Source organism: Gobius niger (genome assembly GCF_951799975.1).
Source record: "Gobius niger genome assembly, chromosome: 19".
NCBI lineage: Eukaryota > Metazoa > Chordata > Actinopteri > Gobiiformes > Gobiidae > Gobius > Gobius niger.
The window spans coordinates 3,807,221-3,824,792 of record NC_136870.1 but is presented as its reverse complement, the minus strand read 5'-3'; the positions used below and the strand labels follow the sequence as shown (position 1 = coordinate 3,824,792).

At 43.3% G+C, this 17,572-nt stretch overlaps 1 protein-coding gene across 1 annotated transcript in view; it reads right to left on the bottom strand.

The window, feature by feature from the left end:
- dnah9 (dynein, axonemal, heavy chain 9) overlaps positions 1–17,572 on the bottom strand; it is a gene marked incomplete at its 3' end in the record, with an annotated part of 755,285 nt that overhangs the window by 228,084 nt on the left and 509,629 nt on the right. Inside the window, exons 49-52 of the mRNA XM_079578063.1 lie at positions 15,727–15,914; positions 7,615–7,777; positions 2,881–3,004; positions 48–190 (exon numbers count right to left, since the gene is read on the bottom strand). Coding sequence (XP_079434189.1) covers positions 48–190; positions 2,881–3,004; positions 7,615–7,777; positions 15,727–15,914 — 618 coding nt within the window. The remainder of the gene's footprint in view (positions 1–47; positions 191–2,880; positions 3,005–7,614; positions 7,778–15,726; positions 15,915–17,572) is intronic.

Here is a 17,572-nt window from a genome sequence, read left to right as displayed (position 1 = left end):
GGGACAGTGTGCCCCAGGCCCCGGGTCAGTGGTTGTGTTGCCCTCACCTTGAGCTGCCTGCGGACGCGGTCGATGAAGAACCTCCAGCAGTTGTCTCTGGTGTCCACAGCTCCAGAGCTCTTCACCTCGGGCCTGACCGTGGAGATGATGTTCTCCAGCTCATCATCTGCAAACAGGTCTGGGATTTCTCCTGCAAAACCAGGAGCCAGCACAGAGACTCAGCGCCTGCACGGAGGATCCCGGGGCATTTGCACCTTGATTGAAAAGTGTGACTCATTCATGTTCTTTGCACAGGTCCTACTCAGAGGGATCAAACTTCCACTGCACTAAAGGCAAGACCCTGCATGGGAATAAAACACACTTTTCAATCACCAAACTTTGGGACATAAATATAGGGGTGGGGGTGTTGCAAGTGTTATTTAACTTAACAGTTTAACGTGTGGGGGGAAAAAGACATTTTAGACAGAAGATGTTTTCAGGCGTAATTCTTATTTAGTCTGAATAATATTACTACAAAGCCTGAACATGATCATTTCCCCTGTTTTTAAGGTTAAAAGCTCAATAAATCAGGCTAGGGCTCCTACAGAGGCATAACAAGTCAGTTCAGAATAATATGAGCCTACTAAAAACAGGCTGTAGACAAAAATCTTCCAAATACCTCAATGCAATTCAAAATGGCTGACCATTATTTCTCTGTCTGTTATTGCAGTGCATCTGTACTCATTTCCAGAGTACTTTCATTTCCCTTCACACTGAATGGCCCACAATTAGATGATCAAAAGTGTTCATAATCCTAATGTTGAATCATGTTTAATATGGAGCTGAGGGCCTCCATGGGACTGGCTGTCAGCAGGAAGACAGATAACTGTGCACTTCAGTCGCTGATCTCAGGGTGCGAGGGGAGGGCCTCTTCAGAAGCAATCAATGTGTAGAAAGGATTATATTGAGCTATTTGGGAGGGCAAGACGTATTACAAACCAGGATAACAAACCGGGGATGAAGACAAGAAAGAGGCCAGTGTAACTAAGAATCACTGTCTGTTTAAAGTTTAAAGCCTCCTGTCCGTCAGGGTCTGGCACAGACAGTTTGGAGGCTAAATCTGTGTAAATCTATGTCTCGCGCTCCTCCTCTTGAAATAACTATTAAGTTTCATATTCTGTTTAATTATTCATTATTACAATTGCCATTAGGAAATTTGATCAGACTACACCTTCTGTCAAAAGGTCCACATGTCTTAGCCTTTTAATATTATTGTTATGTCAAAATCTCATCTTGTCTCGTTCTCGTGGACTCAGTCTCGTGTCTCGTCTCGTCTCGTCTCGTGGGATTCGGCCCACCCCTAGCAGTAAACATTCAAACTAAGATGGCAAACTCCTGGGTGGCTCAGGGCTTGCACTGATCGTAACATCAGTCACATTTGATTCAAAATGGCTTTAAAAGTGAGAGCTACATTTGGTGGTCAGCAAGAAAAGCAAAGGGACTGGTTGAAGCAGTTTGAGAGAAGCACAATGACTTTTTTGGAAGATTAAAAGATGGCAAATTTGAAGAACAAAGGAAAAAATGCACAAATGACTATAGTCAGCCCAATGCAACTGTTTGGAAGGAGGATGTATTTAAAAACAGTATATATATATACAGTATAATACACAGTATAGTACAGAGGCTGCTATGGCGAGAGCATTACATGTTAGTCCATCATAAACCAGTGTTTAAAATTGTATCATTTCACAAATATCAATCTTTGTTGCTTATTTGTTAGTGAACACACATGGGACTCATGCATGTAAAGACACCACGCCGGATTGTAGCCAAGGACTAGTTTCCATCCATCGTCCCACACTCGCACTCTCATTCACCCTGGCCTATTGTACATGTTTTTTAGCAGTAGTGGAAACCTATGCAGACACGGGGAGAACATGCAAACTCCGCACAGAAAGGCCTTGTCCGGCTGAGAATCAGACTTGGGACCTTCTAGCTGCAAAGCACGACCCTAACTGCCGCGCCACCGTGCTGCCAATGATTCTGACGAGTTGGGAAGCAACTATTCACAATCAGAATGAGAAAAAAAATTGCCACGGTATTTGCATTACAATAGTTGAGTCCATTAGCAAAACGACTGGATAGCTGCATGTCATTTCTGCCCAATTCAACACCTCATGCTTTAACTTTTTACCTCACGACTAAAATGACTAAACGATCTAAAAATGTGCGCCCCACTAATGAGGTTGAGATGGTCAGATGTCCGTGTTACAGAGGTGTAGACAAAGCCGTGGTTAAATCCTTTCAATGGAAACCACAGTAGAAGCCATGCCTTGTTTGTTATTTCTTTATTGAGTTGAGAACTGAAAGGACATATTAGATTTTTGTTTATTGGTAAATTATTGTAGAATAATGTGAATGCTAATGTGCATTTTGTCTGGTGAGCTGGTAGGTTTATGTTTCTTTTTTTTTTTGGTCTGTTCTGCTGCTTCTGTTCCTCAAACTATCTACATTCACCTAAACTCCTTGTCTGGTCCTGTCATTCAAACCACAGGCAAGCGGACCTTTCTTGTCAGTGTATGTGTAATCATTGCAGCCCAAATTAATATTTCTCAAAATAATAACACTCACATTGTTGCCAGCCAAATAAACGTCAGAAACCATAGCACACAGTGAGAGGGGGAGGAGGAAGTGACCAACTGAGGGTCAGCATAAATGCTTTTCACAATAGTGGGACAGAGCAAACATATAACTTTGAGTATTTCAAGATGGGTAAAATGGAAATGTCCATCTTGCCTAAAACAAGAAAGACTGGAGTCAGATCACGCTTTGTTCTGTGTGTGTCCTGAAGTGGTGAGTGCCTTCAGTAATCATCAGTGCACCGACTGTGTGAGTGCTTACCTGAAGCCAGCAGGTCATTGAGCAGCACTAGGAACTTGTCGTCTGCCACCTGAGCGTCCGTCATCAGGAACACTGTGCCCACGTTCTTCAGTCCAGCTTTAATGTAGAGGGAGGCCAGGTCAGTCTGCTCGCACAGAGGAGAGAGACATCAGCCAAAATGTTCACTCAGCTGAGAGAAAATAGGTTCAAAATGGTTTGGTTTGTCAACATCAAGCTTTTGTCACACTTCTGTTAGGAGACTGTTCAGCAGCAGACTTCGTACATTGTTAGGGCTTGTAGGAACCGATGACGTAATAATGGCCAATAATGTAATAACAACCGCTAGCGTAATAACTGCCACGAGCGCATTAACAGCCGCTAACATAAAAACAGCTGCTACCGTAATAACAGCCGCTACCGTAATATCAGCCGCGAGCACATTAACAGCCGCTACCGTAATAACAGCTGCTAACGTGATAACGGCCGCTAACGCAACAACAGCCGCTAACGCAACAACAGCCGCTAACATAATAACAGCCAAAAACATAATAACAGCCACTAATGTAATAACAGCCAATAACATAATAACGGGCGATGGCGTAATAACGGCCGCTAGCTTGATAACGGCCGCTAGCGTAATAACGACTGACGACGTAATAACGGCTGCAAGCGTAACGCCTGCTAATGTAATAATGGCCACTAACAAGTTTACTCAGCTGAGAGAAAATAGGTTAAATGAAATGTGAAATGGTTTGGTTTGTTAACATCTGTCAGGAGATTCAGCAGCAGACTTCGTACAGTATTAGGGCTTGTAGGAACCAAGGAAACATCACTTGAAAGTAAAAAAAATGGTTCTATTCACGCCTTGTTTAGCTTCAGATTTTCTATTCAATTTTTTTTTTTTGTTGACACAATTTAATGGAAAACAAAACATAAGTACTTATCATTATAGTTTAAATTTTATGGAATGTACTGTGAATGTACAGCAGCTTCAAATACCTGTATGCTGCTTTGTAGCAGCTGTTCTATTAATCTGATTAATTTGTCTGGCTGAAACCATCCTCATTGTGCCTTTATCTGCACAAACCCGTGTGTGCTCTGAATCTCTTATCAGTATGATGATTACGCGTAATCTTTCATGAAATATCGAAGGTTTTCATACCTAGACCAAGGCATTCAACTATTTCATGCTTTTCATCAGCAGAGAGATCCTTTTTCTTTCCCATATTGCTTGAAAATAATGATCTGCTTCATCTCTGTTTCATTGAAATGTTGTTGTTTTTTTACTTTTTTGATACTGAAAAACAATTAGCATAATCATTTGGAATGCGGTGTATTACATCCACATGTCCTGAAGGCCCCCCGCAATTACACTATAATCCAAATATGGTCATTTCCTTTCTGGGTGGCTACCTGTACGAAAGACGGAAGAAAAGTGTTGCGCATGAGCACATCTTACAAATATTTAAACCAGTATTCTACAGCAGAGGTTTCAAACTGATTTCACTAAATCTGATCTTTCACCTGCAGTGTCTCGCTTTAACGGATTAAAAAAGTCCATTTACATCACATGTCAGCATTAACCATGGACATAGTGAATGAACTGATCAAACGGTCAGTATCTGCTTTTATGTGCTGGGATTACAAAGTCATATCTCTGGGCTGCTGCTGTTTCATATTCACCACAGAGTGCCTGTAATGTCCACATCGCTCACTCACGCCTTGTGAATACAGGGGATTTTGATTATAAAGCCACATGCGTGTCTCTGCACAGTGCACTGCTGATCAAAGTACGTGTTAACACCAACAACAGAAAAGGCTGGGCCGACCACATACATATTAAAGCTGCGTCACGGACTTAGCATGTATCTCCCTACATTATCCAGGTGAGGCCATGTAAGATCGAACAGCAGTAACGGTCTTCTGATAAAAATGTCAGCCAGTATGTTTGTCTCTGTACATGTTTCAGCCATAGGTATAATATTCAAACCTAACTAATTAACCCACCATACATTTTTAGACATTTCATTTGAGATTTCCTATGTTGAGCCCTGTAATTCAGTGCTTTATTTGTTGCAACATGAAATAAATAAAAAGTAAATAAAGTTTGTTTATTCAAGATTTTTACTCTATGTTTTTTATGTAGAAAAAGAAAAAAATCCTAGTTGTGAACCTGTTGACAAGCAATGGCAATAAAAAATATTCTGATTCTGATTCTAAACTGTACCAGAAAGCAGGAAATTGCATGGATGTGGTTCAATATTCAACCCAAACGTTCCGGCCTTGGTTTGAGCCACACTCTGCCTTTCTCACGTGTCACGTAATGTTACTGTGACAGCAACATTACTAGGGGGGTGACAGCGCCATCTGCAGTTAGGGTATACTTTGTTGTCCACAGAGGGAAATTTGTCCTCTGCATTTGACCCATCCTTCGACGCTGCTGGGGCGACCCGTCAGGGACACACCTCCAGGTGAGGCTGCAGTTCCGACTTCATGTACTTGAACCTGTTGGCAGAGGTCTAAACTCCAAAGTTTCCAGAGGACACTGTGTTACCAACATGTTGCGTTCACAAATTGCTTGTTGCAAACTTTCAAATTGCAATCTGGAGTTGATTGTGATTCATCAGCCCTAATTTTGGTCTTGAAAATTGTTCTTTTGAACTTCTTGTTGCAAATTGGTAAACTCAGCCCCAGTGCCAGTTCTCAGTTATGCAGATGAGTTTATCGGTCGTCTTGCATAGTGCCAATCACCGTTGCAATTTCTTTTTTTTGTCGGTGTGTCATCAAAGTAAACCTTTGTGCGATCGGTAAATCTAATCCACACAGTGTTTCATCCTGATTGCCTTTTCCACAGTTGTCATCTTAGTGAGTTTGGAATTGAGTCAAAATGTTTTCATATTATGCAAAATCGACTGTGTGGAGCTTTTAACCATGCCATAATGTTATATCTTCATCAACAACAGACAGCAGTATTGTTTCAGTAATCCTGCAGTATGTCTCTCTCTCCCTCATAAACTAGTTCTGATCAATGGTCAAACTCTCTTTCCTTTTGGCGGAGAAGAAAGGGCAGATTGTGCGCCCTCTGCTGGCATTATTAATAGTTACATCTACATCTGAAGTCCTAGGGTTATTTTGCAGTAGTTTGTAGTCGTTTTATAGTTATCTCACCCAAATACCAAGACAAAGATGTTTAAAAAGCAAACATGGACATGGAAATGAAATGGACAGGAAAGTAGCTTTAGCCTCCCGTTGTGTCACTATTTGTTATGATCTAGTCCAGTTTACCACAGCAGAATCTGGGCAGGAGATGCTGATGAGAAAATGTCAGAGGAAATCCCAGGCAGCTGCAGTACGGTGTTATACAGCCAACTCCACTTCTGACCCAAACTGCAAACTTTAATCATACAAATGAACTTTACAGGATGATCAAATCTGTGGACTTTAAAAATCAATATTAATAGGGGGCTCGGGGTTCACCTCCAACAAGCATATGTAATATTGTGAGCAGCCTGTGTTTATTGAGTCATCTTCAAATCAGTATAAATGCGGCACCAGGTTTAGTGCCTCCCAAGCCCCGATTTCTCTGCTCCGCCCCAGCGCCCGGCACTGTAGTCCTCTCTTCACAGGCTCTGTAAATCACTACAGGCCTTTGCCAGGACATTTGTGTTTTACATTGTGTTTGGGACTTTTGGGCTATTATACGTAAGGTGGCGTGTCCGTTTGAAGTTTATGCACTGGCATAAACTGTACTTCTACATCTACTCTTGTCCAGCTTCTTTCAGTGAACATCGGGGCAATTCTCTTCAAATAGCTTGACTCCAGGGTCAATATAATGAGCTGAAGTTAGACTGGTGTTATAAAGTCAGATTCTGAAATCAGAGGATATTATTGTGCACTTCTGATACAGCGAGTCCTCCAGTGGCAAGACAAAGTCTGGATGAAGAAATTATGCACAACAGCGGGAAAAAGTCGACTTAAGTCAAAAGGCAGCTCCCGAGTGTCCTCCTCCACCACAGAGCACTTCTACAGCTTCTATGACGCCTTTGCAGCCCAAACACTGCTGTTCTGTTTGCTCGGATGTTGCCTGGCCTGCCAAACTACATGCCTTTTCATAGATATTTCAAAGATATATAGTCTGGGAGCAAGCATGATCTCAATGATTTCCCAGTAGGCGTGATTGACAGACGGCATCAACCAATCAGAGCACCGCTAGATACGTCGCAGCAACAAGTGGCAGGAAGCCTTTCCAAAAACGTCCTTGTTTACGAGGAACGCTTCCAACGCTGTTTCCTGCTCCGGTTTTAGGCATTACATTTTTTTTTCAAATGATTTAAAAGACGAAAGAGCAGAAGAAAACATCGTATCACTCGCCGCGCACCCAAAAATTGCATGTTTGTTGAAACGATTGGATCTGATTTTCACTAGTTCACTTGCTCTATCATAACTCTATCATTCATTTGCTATTCAACTCTTGGGAGCATTCCTTGCACATTCCAAGGCTTCAGTTTTAATTTCTGGATATTTGGGACGGATTCCAGGACAGATTGAAGAGCTTCCATCACTTTCGTATTCGCCGCCTTTGCCAAACTACAACCAGAAAAGGCGGCGCAAATGCTTGACGTCACCTACAAGCCCCGCCTCCCTTCGGCACATGACGTTTACCGGAGTGTGGGCCAACGTTCTGATTAAACGCGTTGGATTGGTTTATGTAAATGAATCAAGAGTTGTCGTGAGTGTGTGCTCAGTGGAGGAAACCTTGAGGTCGCCGATGCCGTAGCCCTTCCTCAAGGTGATCTGGAACACCTCCAGGCCCGAGATGAAGGCAGCCAGCCGGGTGAGGCTCTGCTTCCCGCTGCCTCCCACTCCCACCAGCAGGGCACTCCCCCGCGGGCACTCCAGGATGCGGCTGATGCGGCAGCTGTGGGGGTGGCACAGGAGCAGAGAGGTGAGCAGGACAGGGACCAGCCGTGAGTCAGCAAACAACACTTCACCGGTAACAAGCAGAGAGTTAGACGGAAAGAGCTGAAGAGAGAAGAGCTCTTGTTATGGCAGTCACAAGCAGAACTCCAGGACTTATTCTAAATAACTGCTGGCTCAGTGTTTTGTTCCAGACCGAGGGGTTCAGCCAGATGTGCAATCAATAATCAAAATGTAATCACAACTGCTATTTTAACTTTGTCACTTGGTTTTATTGCCATTGTCAGACAGTGAGTGAACAGATTAAGAAATGTCCTTTGATGCAATTGTACAACATGAAACAAATACAAGTGAAAACGTATTTGAGCTGAATAGTATAAATATATAGATTATACTACTGTATAAAGACAATAAAAAAGTATAAAACTATAAGGGCATGCATAAAGTAGATCAATATCAAGACAAAACCAAGACAAAAAGAACTAGTCTACGCCCAGCCCTTAATAATCCAGTCTAAAAGTTATCCAATTTACTCTGTAAAGTTAAAACATTCACCTCTGGGTCCTAAAGGGAGGTTATGGCTGCTTCTCAGTTCCTCCAGTCATAGCTCCTATGTCCTGATCCTGGCTCCTATCCCCTTGTCACGTGATAAGGTCAACTGTTAGATCCCTATGCAGTTTGGAACTAGAGCTTCAGCTGTGTTTGCACAATCTGACTGTCCTCACCCAGCGGCGGAAACAACAAGGAAGTGACATCACCGACAGCTGTTTCATACTACAAACAACACTCCTACTGCAGCCACAGACTTTATATACAACAGTAACGATATGAAGCCACACAAAAAACAGGGGGGGCTATTGTGCGGCGCGGTGGCTTATGGGATGTAGCTCCTAACCACTGGTGAGGAACCACCAGAGGTCCTTATGCTAAAGGAGCTAAAGGAGGTATGATAGTTAGCATACAGGCTCCTTTCCCTACCTCCTATCTAACTGACAGCACTATTCAAACACTTCTTAACAGGGCAGACGCTGACGCACATTCAGTTTGGGCCTGGACCTCTTACCAATTTGTTCGATTCGTTTGTAAACTATCTGTAAACTTCAGTTTGTGTCAGGTTAGTAAAACTTTGTTGAGTTGTTTTGTTCTTCACTCTCTTAGGGCGCTTCCACACAGGCTCTACACTGCGTTCCAAATTATTATGCAAATGACATTTTTCTAAGATTTTCTAAATTGTCAACTCAAATGAGAGTCAGCATAATTTTCAAGTCTTTAACTGGTAGAGGATCATTTAAATGTGGTGGAAAAAAAATCCTAGTGATAACAGTATTTTTTTCAAAAATAAATATAGTAAAAACCTCAAAATCTACTGTTCCAAATTATTATGCAACTCATCGTTTCAATACATTTTAAAGCTTGAGATTAACTGAAAATAGTCATTTGTTGAATTTGTAGCATAAGGAGGTCATACTTACTGAAATCAAAAGCTATTTCAATCAAAAAATATTAACAGGTCAAGTTATATTTTACCCTTGTGTGATAGCAGCTTCAAAATTCTTAAATCCATTAAACTTGTGAGTTTTTGTAGAGTTTCTGCTTGGATTTCTTTGCAGGATGTCAGAATAGCCTCCCAGAGCTGCTGTTTGGATGAAAACTGCCTCCCACCCTCATAGAAGTTTTTTTTTTTTGTTGAGGCTCCAAAGGTTCTCAATAGGGTTGAAGTCAGGGGAGGATGGGGTCCACATCATGAGTTTCTCTCCTTTTATGCCCATAGCAGCCAGTGATGCAGAGGTATTCTTTACAGCAGGACATGGTGCGTTGTCATGATGAAGAGGAGCCTTCAGGGAGCCTAAAGGGGCCTAATGGGGCCGACCAGCTCTCTCACCATGATTCTGGCCCAAAACATGACTCCGCATCCTCCTTACTGACGTCACAGCCTTGTTGGGACATTGTGGCCATTCACCAACTATCCACTACTCCATTGATCTGACCATCCAGGGTTACACGGCCTCATCAGTGAACAAAACTGTTTGAAAATGAGTCTTCATGTATTTCTGAGCCACTGCAGCCGTTTCTGTTCATCAGCTTCAATTAACCGTTTAGGGGAGGCTGGATAGAAGGTTTATGCACAACTGCAGCCTCTGGAGGGTCCTACACCTTGATGTTCGGGAGACTCCAGAGGCACCAGCAGCTTCAAATACCTGTATACTGCTTTGTAGCATCTGTTCTCTTAATCTGATGTGTTTGTCTGGCAGAAACCGTCCATATTGTGCCATTATCTGCACAAACCGGAGTGTGCTCTGAATCATCCACAAATCTCTTATCAGTACGATGATTATGCTTAATCTTTCATGAAATATTGAAGGTTTTCATACCTAGACCAAGGCATTCAACTATATCACGCTTTTCATCAGCAGAAAGACCCTTTTTCTTTCCCATATTGCTTGAAAATGATGATCTGCATAATAAAGTGGAACACCCTTTTTCAGTAGTTTTTCCCTTAACTGGGCTTAACCTGAAAACTAATCATCCCAGGTCTCTGAGATTAATGTCAGTGATTCATAGAGCCCCAAGACACCTAAAGGGACTTTCGGCCCGAGAGCCGCACTTTTGTGTCAGTGTGAATCCAACCGTCTAAACAGCCACTCCGGATCCGGCTGAAACAGGTGGTCTCGGAGCCGCTCTGTGGTTCAGAGGAGGTGTGGTCGGCTGCTCAGGCAGAACTACTCTCACTTTGACATCTCTTTTTTGCACGAAGAAAGAATGAATACATGCTGCATGAGGACGTCTGGATTACTGCTCTGACGAGGCAAAATGGATCAACTTTAAATAATCAAGTTATTATCTCTTTCCCGTCTTTCCCTTCCTGCTGCAGTGAAACTTTCCTCTTCGTGTGCTGATTAAGCACATTTCTTCACTTCGTGTATCAGCCTCACTGTATTTAACCACGAGGGAGAGGATAGGACAAGGGTCCCCCATGTACCAACCCGTTATTCAGAAGCCTTCAATAAACGCTTGATGTACATCGTCTTCCTAATGATGTTGATGATGCAGTTACATCACCTCTCCACCAACGCTCCGTGGCGCTGTTCATCCCCATCCCGCTGCTGCTTTAGTGAGTCATGGTTCCCTAATGTTAACTTATAATAAGCAGTGACAGACTTTTTTACTCACGGCTCCACCAGATTATTTTTCTAATAGTGAAACCGCTTTAATGTTTAATAATCTTAATGACCTAAAGAACATCAGCTTCTGTTCTGAGGAAAACGTATGCAGAGAAATGCATTGCCCAAAGGTCATAAGGTCATCCCGCCTTTGCTCTGCCCAATCCCGTCAGACCTTGGAAGCTAAGCAGGGAAGGGCCTGGTCGGTTCTTGGATGGGAGACCGTTTGGTAACACCAGGAAGCCTAGCGAATGTAGTGAGTGAGTGAGTGAGTGGTTGGTGGTGGTCGGAGGGGCCGATGGCGCAGACTGGTTGCCTCGCTTCCGTCAGTCTACCCCAGGGCAGCTGTGGCTACAATTGTAGCTTACCACCACCGAGTATGGAGTGAACGAATAGGGCAATGTAAAGCATCTTTGAGTGTCCAGAAAAGTGCTATATAAAACCAATGTATTATTATCATTATTATAAATGAGGTCCTCTCTCCCAGTGCGCAGTACACAGAGCGGCCACCGGGGGGCCCCTACCGACATTCTTGCTTGTGTGAAAACGGCCTTTAATCTCTCTCTAAATCAAGAAGAACATAGCCTTTAAAAACAGCCGCTATGTTCTGATATGCTAATAGAGCTTGTGATAGCGGCGTACCCCTGTGTCAGATGCCCTCCCATCCTCCTCTGCACTATGGCTGTGCAGTGGGGCTGGACACAGAGAGTGGCATGATGGACCTGTCACTAGTAAAAAAAAAGATCTTTCTAACCGTTTTAAGTGCCTCCTGAGTCTTCTTGGGCATTGCTGTGGAGCATTGTGGTTGCACGCAGACCTCGGCTCGTTCCAGTTTGCCGAGGACAGTACAACAGCGAAATGGCAGTCCAGGCAGAATAGGACACCGAGCCAACAGCCAACAGGGATTTGCATGGGAGTGAATAGGTTTGAGCCTAAACGGAGCTTTACCTGCGGCTGAACTGTAAAGACAAGGACATGGAAGGGGGCCGGGGTGCAGTGGGTGGGCAGGGCTGTTTACAATCCAGCGCTTACATAACCCGCTTTAAAACAGCACTACAGTTGCCTCGCGGGGGAAAAGTAAATGGATAAATTGAAAGTACAACGCCGGTTTTAGCAGTCAGGCGGTGTGCTGGGACTTTGGGCAGATTTGCCTGTCTCTGTTTTTGACACTGTGCAAAATGGAAGCGCTAATCCCCAAATACCTGCCTGTGTGTTTGACAGACAGTAAAGAAATAGGCAGGACTGACTACTCTGGCAGATGTTCCGCTGAAAATATGCCGTCTTTGTGAAATGTATGCCATCGTCCCAAATTAATTTAAAAGTGTTATTCTTGACGAGAGATGCAGAATTTGGGGGAAAATAACTAGGATTATGCAGAGGACATATTATGATGGGATGCTCTGTCTGCATTTACCCTTCCATATGTTTAAACATACCCTCAGTATGTGAGTGGTTTATTTGGTCAGGACATGTTAAAGCAGTACTAAGTAACTCTTGCCCCTAGAGGCTATGAGCGCAACTGCAGGTGTCGTAGCCTAGCATGTTGCGATTTTTTAACTTATTAATTGTCTTGGAGAGTGAATACTACGCTGACAGAAAAGGCAAAGGGAGAGAGGGATATTGTGCATCCAATTATACAATGGAAAAACTTTTTGTTCACTCAAACTTGGCTGTAAATACTGTTTAAAGTGACGCTAGCCCGCAGTTAGCTTTACCCGTTAGCATGTTAGCTTCTTCTTCGTGATTCTATTAGTGTGTATTGGTGTCTCCGGTCCGGTAGCAGTCAATTTGCAAACATGGTTTTCTGTCCAGAGACACCGGGGGGAGATGAAAGACCTTCCAATCATCCCATTAACACTTGTATTACCCCCACAGGGACTATTAGTACTGCTTTAACATGGGACCTGTGCATGTTAATGAACATGCCGGATTGTAGCTTTGGGTTAATTTCCATCCGCCGCCCCCCCCCCCCCTTTATAATGTTCATAATTTACCGTTATTTCCATTATAAGCTGACATGCTCTGAACCATGTGACCTATACAGCAATGTGGCTTTTACACACTTAAATGCGCTAACAGCGTAGAGAACTTATCGTACGATGTTATGCCCGAGCCCGTCCAGAAATGTTGTGTGACTGTACTTGTAACGTGTAAACACTCACAGAACTTTGAGAGAGGAGAGGCTAAATGCTAACAACATGTATTCATCATGACTGAGCGCACACACAAAGACCAGACAGGTATGCATCAACTCGTCTAAGCTCAGGTAGGAGCATGCTGTATCTCAATATGCAAAAACACTGGCCTATTCCTTAAAGGTTAGGCCTTAGTCAGGATTGGTTAAGAGTGCGAAAGGGCATGGGCTCGCTCTGCTAGATGGTCTTAGCATTGCGTGCACATAACTGGTTAACACTTGATGAGAAAAGCTTTGTGAATACGTTGCAATGATACATTAAAGGGATAGTTCAGGATTTTTGACATAGGGCCTCATTTCCTAGTTATCCAGAGTGTTTCTGATTTCTGGAGATATTTTTTTTGTTTTGTAATTCATGCAGTTCTTATATTTGAAGAGTTCCTTGGTGCTAGGCTAGTGCAAGGCTAGCACATTTCTATGGTATCACGTAGCCTGTATTAAAAACAGTGTTACGCACTCCACAGAGCACCTGAGGCAAATCACTTATAACACCAGACTAACCATGTAATTGTCTGTGTCTGTGTCTGTAATAGTTTTTGGAATATAACTGACCTCGCATTTTGAGGTACTATTTTCTAGCAGATCACTCCGCCGCCACGTAGCTTATACAACCACGAAGCTGATGCTGCTCAAATATAAGGTAGGTATTTTAAATGCAAAATGGTTCAAATGACTCTATGGACACAGACATTTATATGGTTAGTCTGGTGTTTTGAGTGATTTGCCTCAGGTGCTCTGTGGAGCGGGTCATGTTGCTTTCAATGCAGGCTAGCTGATATCGTAGAAATGCCTTGCATTAGCCTAGCGCCACGTATCTCTCCAAACAGAAGAACTGCACACATTACAAAAAAAATATCTCCAGAAATCAGCAACACTCTGGATAACTAGGAAATGATGCCCTATGTCAAAAATCCTGAAATATCTCTTTAAGTATCTGCTTATACTGCTTCACAATGTGCAGTTATTGCTTAGCCTGGTAAGACTAGAATGATTCTCCTCTATATTATTTTAATACAGAGGGGGATCAGTTTGGCGGCATCAGCAAAACTTCAGCGAGCCCACACAATAAGATTTGTTTATTTGTGTAAAATGACACATACACTGCATTCCAAAAGATTTCCTAAACTGTCAACTCAAATGAGAGTCAGCATAATTTTCAAGTCTTTAACTGGAAGAGGATGATTTAAATGCGGTTGAAAAAATCTCCCAGTGATAACAGTATTTTTGTCAAAAATAAATATAGTAAAAACCTCAAAATCTACTGTTCCAAATTATTATGCAGAATAGCCTCCCAGAGCTGCTGTTTGGATGAAAACTGCCTCCCACTCTCATAGAAGTTTTTGTTTTGTTTTGTTGAGGCTCCAAAGGTTCTCAACAGGGTTGAGGTCAGGGGAGGAGGGGGTCCACATCATGAGTTTCTCTCCTTTTATGCCCATAGCAGCCAGTCATGCAGAGGTATTCTTTACAGCAGGACATGGTGCGTTGTCCTGCATGAAGAGGATTTTGTTCGGGAAAACACGGCTTTTCTTTATGTAGCATAGAAGACAGTGGTCAGTCAGAAACTCCACATATTTTTCCAAGGTCATTTTTACACCTTCAGGGAGCCAAAAGGGCCGGCCAGCTCTCTCACCATGATTCTGGCCCAAAACATGACTCCGCCCCCTCCTTACTGATGTCACAGTCTTGTTGGGACATTGTGGCCATTCACCAACTATCCACTACTCCATTGATTTGACCATCCAGGGTCACACATCAGTGAACAAGACTGTTTGAAAATGAGTCCTCATGTATTTCTGAGCCACTGTAGCCGTTTCTGCTTCAGCTTCAATGAACAGTTTAGGGGAGGCCGGATAGAAGGTTTATGCACAACTGCAGCCTCTGGAGGGTCCTACACCTCGATGTTCGGGAGACTCCAGAGGCACCAGCAGTTTCAAATACCTGTATGCTGCTTTGTAGCATCTGTTCTCTTTTTTAACCTTTTTGACACAAAAATTCAATTTGCATACTCATTTGGAACGCAGTGTATTTCCACTTTAATACAGTAATACTCAGGCAAAATCTGCATTATAAACTGCTCAAAACCTGTTTGTAGAGTTCGAAACTGCAAGGTTGTATTTTCAGAACACATTATTTTACCTCAATAATTGCAGGAATAACCGCAGATTTAAAGGCATGGAGAGATGGCAGCCCAAAAAGCACTGAAAAGAGGAATCGTGAGTCGTTACACCTACAAGAGTCTGTTCTCAGTCCAAATTCTAGCAAACTAATGGTGCCGTGACAAACATACTGGGAGAGGGAGCACAGAACTGCTCAGAAAGTCACCAGGCCAGCCAGACTTTTCATATTAGCAGATGTGTAGTCTGGGGACACTGCTACCTCCACAAGTTCCGATTGGGCGCATTACCCAATCAGAGAAATGTCTGGTCTGCCCCACCTGGCGGCTTATAAGAACAAGTTAGTTCTGAATGAGACAGAATTTGAGAGAATGTTCTGCTTTTGAGTAACAGATCTGTGATTATATCAATAAGATGGTAGCTGAGTCCCGGGTGCTGTCCCCTCTAAGGTGTAGGCTGTGTTTCGGTGCGCTGCTCTTACATGTGAGCCATGGCGTCCTCGAACAGCACCAGGCTGAGGGTTGCGTTGACCTCATTGTACCCCTCCAAAGCCTCTAGGAGGGTGGCGTTGAGGCTGCTCCAGGACTGCACAGGCATGTATTTGGGCTCCCCCAGGCCGCGGGCGAAGTGCCAGTACAGGTTCATGTCCTGGGCAGGCGGCGCAGTGTCCTAGGGAGAGCACACAGTATAAATACACACACACACATGCAGGCTGCTGTCAGAAGGCTTTAGTGTTGAGGCCAGTCTGCTCGGACAGGCCACAGCTGAGCTCCACAGCTGCGCACTCGTTGACCCACTTCATTTTCACCACATAAACGCTCAGGCTCCCAGCACTGCAGGGAGAGATTTGGGAAGTCTCACTGGGACGCTTGTTTTCTCTGTGGTAGGTCCAATAACAAGGGCTTTTACCAAGTTAAGGCTGCTGAACGCTCCACTGCAGGCTTCATTTCCATGGTATCAAGTGTCTGGTCTCCAAAGACTTGTTTGCAGAGGAGGAGGAAAACATGCTGCACAACGCTCTGTGGCACAAGCCAAACTGTCAGACACAGAGCAGGGCTTAGGATCAGGAATTCACTCCGAGTAACACGACTTTAGTTTTCAACAACAACTAAACTAATCAGTGGATCTCGAACTGTAGGATCACTTCTTCTGGTGGAACTTCTGCAATTTCAGACTTTATCCAAGTTTTAGTGATGCAAGTATTTGTAAAAGGCCATGGTCCCAGGTCCCTGAGCCGTGCTAGAAAGGCCTCAGAGTGAGGCACAGGACTGCACTGAGCTGTTTGATCTGAGTAACTAATATGTATTAGTGTAGGGTGAACCTATATATGTGTCAAGCGTTTGTCAGAACAGGTAATAAATTGGAGAATACCTTTGGAGTAATAAATAGAAAGGTTCAGCTGCTGCGACATTACTGAGGCTCCTGGTGTATGTCCCTGTCCCTTTGTGCTCGGGCTGGGACAGATGAGGAGCAGAAGATTTAGCACTGAAATCCATAAAAGGGTCAGAAGCTTAACAACACTGGGACAGTGATGGATGAGTTCTAAGGGAGACATGTCAACAGCATTTGGACATTGTTCCAGTCCAGGACCTGGGTTCACATTCTGCTGGAGAAAACCTGCTGGTACCACACCAGTCTGTGTGACCTAAAGGCCCTCTGTGCCAACTCATGTATTGATTTATCATTTCAGTTGGATCGGTTTAGATCAGACTAATGATCTCAACAGTGTGATGTCGTCTGACGCACGTTTCGATATCACTGGAATCGAAACATGTCCATGAGCTTTTCATCTGAAAGACATTTACTTTTCCCTCTAAGAAAGTGCTTTAACAAAGTCCAGTTTTATCAGCTTCTTACTTTAGTCCAAATTTAGCCTTGTTTTGACTCCTTTCAAACACAAGTCTTGCATTTGTAATCGTAGAGGAGATTTTTAACATCATCTAATGGACGGGTGTGGTGGACTAGGGTTAAATTTGCATTAACAAAGCCCAAGGGCTGGACAATTAATCAAATTTTAATCTAATCAGGATTTTAATAAAGGTCGATCTGAATAATCGTGTGGTGCGTTTTATTCAATGGCCGCTGGCTGCTCTGCTTTATGCCCACAACACTAGAGGCCGCCATTGCTGTAGTACCACCATATCGCCACTGGTCTCCCATTGAAAAGCATTGGACTTTAGACACGTCAAAAACAATTTTAAAGCCTGGTCCCAATTCTTTTTTTAACAATCTAGACCCAGATATTCCTCCTGTGACAACGCTGGGTTAGTCACAATTAAGGAGACCAGGCTGGTTTTCTTAAGAAGAATTTTTTAAATCTCGTACTT